The following is a 5,000-nucleotide window of genomic DNA, read 5'->3' as shown; positions in this document are numbered from 1 at the left end:
CTGGAACAAGCGTGCCTCACTGCCATTAGGTGTAACTGGTACTAATTCATCGATCCGCTTAATATGCTTTTAATGTGAATGATCGATTTCAGCTCCCAGATGATGCTCCAAACGTCAGCCACAAATGCTCGTCTCTGTGTCAGGTTTGGTTTTAAGTACGAGCGATCGTGATGCTAATTGCGCAAAGCAGCAAGGGACGCTGTAGTGTAGGATCTGCACGAGCGTAACCACACCTAAGGTCACCAAACCAACCAACCAGACAACCATCTGATAAGTTTTGCGTTTCGTACGCGTCCGATGATGGCGTCAGCGGAGAGATCGCAGAAACCGCGAACGTGGCAGGAGAGGCGAGGGGGGGGGGGGGGCTGCGATGTTTGTGAGATCGCATATGATCGCATTTCTAAAATTAAATCCCTTTTGCCGACCCCGAGAACTCGAGAAGCGAGAACAGATGGAGCACCGGCAAATGGAAGACGAAAGACGGTGAAGGAGAAGGGCACTACCACCAAACACCGACAGTTGGTCGGTGTTGGTCGCCCATGCGCATTTGGCGATGCGATGAGCCGCATCGTTTTCACGCGATTATGTACCGTGGGGTCTGTTGTCGCGTAGAGCCACTAACATGTATCAAACGGTTAATCGCTTTGCAGCAGAGTTTTTGTTGTCTTTAAGAGAAATGCTCCATCTGACCTCCGTTCTAATCGAGCCTCCACAGCGTTGATGCAGCGATCGCACCGATCAAGACGCCATCGAGAGAGGATAGTACTTTCCACTGGATGTCTGGCAAGGAATTCCGGAAAAGAGGAAAGAAGCAAAAGGACACAATCGTAACCAAGCCCTTCACCGATCATGATTCCGCTGGGGACCATCGTAAATGTTAATCGCGAGCAGCGGAATAAACCGACTGGTAACTATCGAACAAAGACCAAGACTCGAGAAAATCAAATCACACTGGCTGGACTGCACGGCCTTTTCCGAACCACGAACTACGGTCAGCCCATAAATTCCTGTAAATTAGTGCAGTGTGCTCTCACTCTGGCGTAACGAGTGCAGCACGAACGCTAGCAATCGTGGCCTGAACGGCGGAACAAATTAAATTCAATCAAGAACGTGACACTCGACCAAAGGAATGCGATCTTGGGATGCACTGGGAAGGCGAGAATGCGAGGAACAGGAGTAAGAGGGTTAGACGAACAAAAGAAATGACTGTAACGATTGCACCCACCCTACACAATGTCGACGTGACGAGACATTTAACACCAGCTCGATCGAGGCACGGCTGCACTTGGCTTATGCATTACCATAATTTTTGAGGGCGCCCTTCTCTCCTAATACCCAGTTTAGAGCGATCATTTATGATCGCTAGGGCTACAACTCCTACGAAGACGCTGCTTGTCTGATCGCGCTGAGTCATTTAGTCGGAACTAGACCAGCCAGTACAAGTTTGTAAGAATACTTGGGAAGGACAGTTTGCTCGCTCCATATTCCGTAAGGAATTCAAAATCGAAGGGACAATGCCACGCAGCTGCCCTTGAGAGAGCGGGGACATTGCTTACGTCATAGTGCAAATGCAAATGCCGGTGAGAGGTTCACTTGCGATCTCGCACCTTAACGCGCTCTTGACTTTCTCTCATGTGGGCCCTCGCCCCCCACTTTCGGTGAGTAGGAGGGAGTCGCGCCTGGAACTGTCGCCACCGCGAGATTATGCAATGCCAGAACAAGCATCGTGGTCGTGGTCGACGCCGTGGTCGCCGCCATCGCGAGCTTCTAAGTGCACGATCCATGCTCTCCACACGATCATGTGGCGATACTCTCGAAACGGGTTTTTTCGCGACTCGTTGGCGACGTTGGCTGCCGTTGCTGTGACCATGCGAGGATCCGAGAGCGATGCTGATGCTGCTGCTGGTGCTGGTGCTGGCTCTATTATTTACCTTCGCTTCCAAATATGGAGTTTATTTTCTTGCATCTTCTCCCATTTGGAGCATTGGTTGCTGGATGCTGGTGGCACTTGGGCTGCTATGACCCCCCAACACGTCGACGACAGGTTTGCACTTCTCATCGCTCGCTCGCTCGCTCGCTCGCTCGCCCCAGTCGGCAAAGCAAAACATATTTAACTTCCACCATAAATCCGTTTTGCATGTTCGATCCGCACCCGAACCGTCGTCGGCCTATCTATTGCCTTGATTGCCTTCTTCCGCAAGCGCAATAAACAGTTACAATCCCCGCTGGCAACCGCTCGTCCAATCTCATTGACTCATTGACTTGCTGACCTTCCCGCAGAAGGCTCGGTGACGATTGGCCTCATCTAAATGCAGTAAAGAAGCGGAGACACTCCGTGAAGCATGGCAGCGGTCCGAAAGAAAATCATAAACCTCGACTTCAAGCAAAAGGAAAAACAAACACCCGTCGACGCCGATGGTTTAAATTTCGTGAAAACGACCCTCAACCTGCGTACCGGGGTGTACCGTTTTCGTTTTTGTTTTCTGTTGTCAGTACGCGATCCCCCAACGCCGGTTAATGATGCGTTGCAAAACGCAAAACCAATTTAGCAAACCCCTACCCCGATCGTTTGGTTGAAGGTTTTGCCAGTGCACCAAAAGCCGCCGGCCAGCGAGTGGTTTGAAAGTTAGAAATCAGAAGAAGGATACACGGATTGCAGGAAAACCATGGCGTGCCATTCATGGGCGATGCGTGGTTCGGTTTTGTGGCCATTTTCCCATTACTAAATGGCGTTTCCACGGTTTACTCCGAGAAATATTAATAGAAACAGACTCTTCGGCGATGGTTGTTTGATGTATTTTTTTTTATTTCGCCCTGTAGCACTGACACACATTTTTCGTATTTTGACGAAATGGCGACGGTCGCGAAGGTTGCTAGTAGGCCGTTGTCACGCTGACGCGTAGTGTAGCGCGAGGGAAAATATGCTCTAATTTCAATGTCAATCCAAGCAACCGTAACCGAGCTGTCTCACGTTTGATAGCAACGCAAGAGGCACAACACGGAACGATTGCCATGTTGCCGAAGGGCCATTCATAACACCATCGATTTGAAGAAGGGGTTTATGCTTGTGTTCTGTTGGTTCTCTGCGGGAAAAAAACTGGAACAGGAATGATGAGAATACGGGGGCGATGGCTCGTAAAATCAATAAACAAGAGTGTTGAAGGAGGGCGATATTCTACGCCATTCTATACTGATCATAAATAAGGCGCTTGACTGCCTAAAATATTGTCTAAAAATCTCCAGCACTACTCCACCCGTAAAGTTACTGGAAAGCGGTGAATATTATTAGCATTCGGCTTCTAGAGTCTAACTGGGATAGGAACTGGGATGGCAATCTGGGTGGCTGGCAGGCGGTCCACGCTACCGCAGTCAGACAATCAATTTATAACCGATGTTAAACATGGCAGCAGCTTGCGCCGCTTCAACAGCAGCACAGCGTGCACGCGACATATTGAAGCAAACCAAACGGTGGACCAGTTTATGAGTCCCGGAGCATAAGACACCGCTGGACTCGAACAGGCCAGCCCGAATGTCCGCCAGTGACCCCGCAGTTTGAGTGGCGAGACTCACGCGAAACATGGACCGCATGGAGTTGTGGATACCTTGGCGATGACGAGTGCATCCCATCTGTGGTGGGTGGGGGGTTTGCCAACGAGACTAGTCATGCCATGCCATGCCATGCCATGGGGTGTTCTCTCGTCCGTCCGTCGTTCGTCTTCCAGTGCGGCGGCCTGTTGCAACACACCAACACCGTAGCGCGAAACCGAGCATAAGGGCATTGATTTTCTTTCGCCGTCTGCCTGTCCTGTCCGCCACCGCCGGCGCCGCCGCTGCTGTTGCTCCAATTCACTTATTTGCATTTTCCAATGATGCATAACCACGAGCTAACAAACGGAAGGGACGGGCAATAGATTATGCTGTGTTTCCCTTTTGTTTCGCTCCAAAGAAGTGAGAATATCGACTATTTTAAATGTTAAAACTGTATAAAGACGAGTCCCCAGTACTGCAAAGGTGCTGCTCGTTGGCCAAGGTGAAGTGTGGTCCACGCGCGCACGTGTTTGCGATAGCGCACGCCACGTGAGATGCAGATGGTTTTGACTTTCCAACACTTTTCACAACACAAACGGCGAAACCGTCCTCGCCACGATATCTTCTACCCCGGCCAGCGGAAGTCTAGACAGGTAGGCTGGTAGGCTGGCTGGCTGGCTGCCCAGGCGCCTATGCAGGCAATCCACATACCGTATGTATGTCCATAAGTTATGTTCGTTTCGCGTGGATGGCCACAAAACAAGAAAACGCCCGCGGACGCTTTTCAGAGGTAAGCCGCAGAAGGATGATGGTGATTTTCCATTCGCTCGCGGCCCAGAGCCGGGACATGATGTAGCACCATCGAAGCTCATGTTCTGGGGGAAAACATTAGGACGCCGTTGTAGCTGGGCTCCAGAATGGATACGGGTTGCTAATGCTTGTTGTTAAACTTTATGCTCGAATTAACACAACATAACAAATGATTAATATAACAGCGAGATCGAAATTGAGGTCGGTGTATATTTGTACGAGAGTTTTCCTTTTACAGCATTGAAAAGGAGCATCTACCCATCTGGTCTACTGTTGAAAAGTTCTCCGCCTTACTTTTCTTGACCAGATTTGCAATCGTTTAAAACACTAGCAAATGTTAATCTTTTTGGTCGTCTTCTTCTGATTCTTTCACATGCAGGCGTACAGAAAATTATGGTTCCTGGGACGTCGGTGAAGTCAAGCAAAGAGGCACTCCGGTTGACACGCATTTACCCCGGGATCATCTACTCGACCGCCGGTATTCATCCGCACGATTCAAAATCGATCATCGAGGAGCCAAGCAGCTGGCACGATTTCCAGATGATTGCTAGCGCTCCGGAGTGCGTGGCGATTGGACCGTGTGGACTTGACTATCAGCGGGACTTTTCCGAACCCTGCACTCAGAAGGACATCTTCGAACGACAGCTTCAGCTGGCCGCCGA

At 50.2% G+C, this 5,000-nt stretch overlaps 1 protein-coding gene across 1 annotated transcript in view; it reads left to right on the top strand.

Annotated features, from left to right (window-relative positions):
- Positions 1–5,000, top strand: part of LOC126570104 (3'-5' ssDNA/RNA exonuclease TatD) — a 12,952-nt gene that overhangs the window by 6,114 nt on the left and 1,838 nt on the right. The window contains exon 3 of the mRNA XM_050227624.1: positions 4,718–5,000. This exon is cut by the window's right edge and continues 66 nt beyond it. Within this exon, the coding sequence (XP_050083581.1) occupies positions 4,718–5,000 (283 nt within the window). The remainder of the gene's footprint in view (positions 1–4,717) is intronic.

The sequence above is a fragment of the Anopheles aquasalis genome, chromosome 2, assembly GCF_943734665.1.
Source record: "Anopheles aquasalis chromosome 2, idAnoAquaMG_Q_19, whole genome shotgun sequence".
Lineage (NCBI taxonomy): Eukaryota > Metazoa > Arthropoda > Insecta > Diptera > Culicidae > Anopheles > Anopheles aquasalis.
This window is presented reverse-complemented; position numbering and strand designations above follow the sequence as displayed.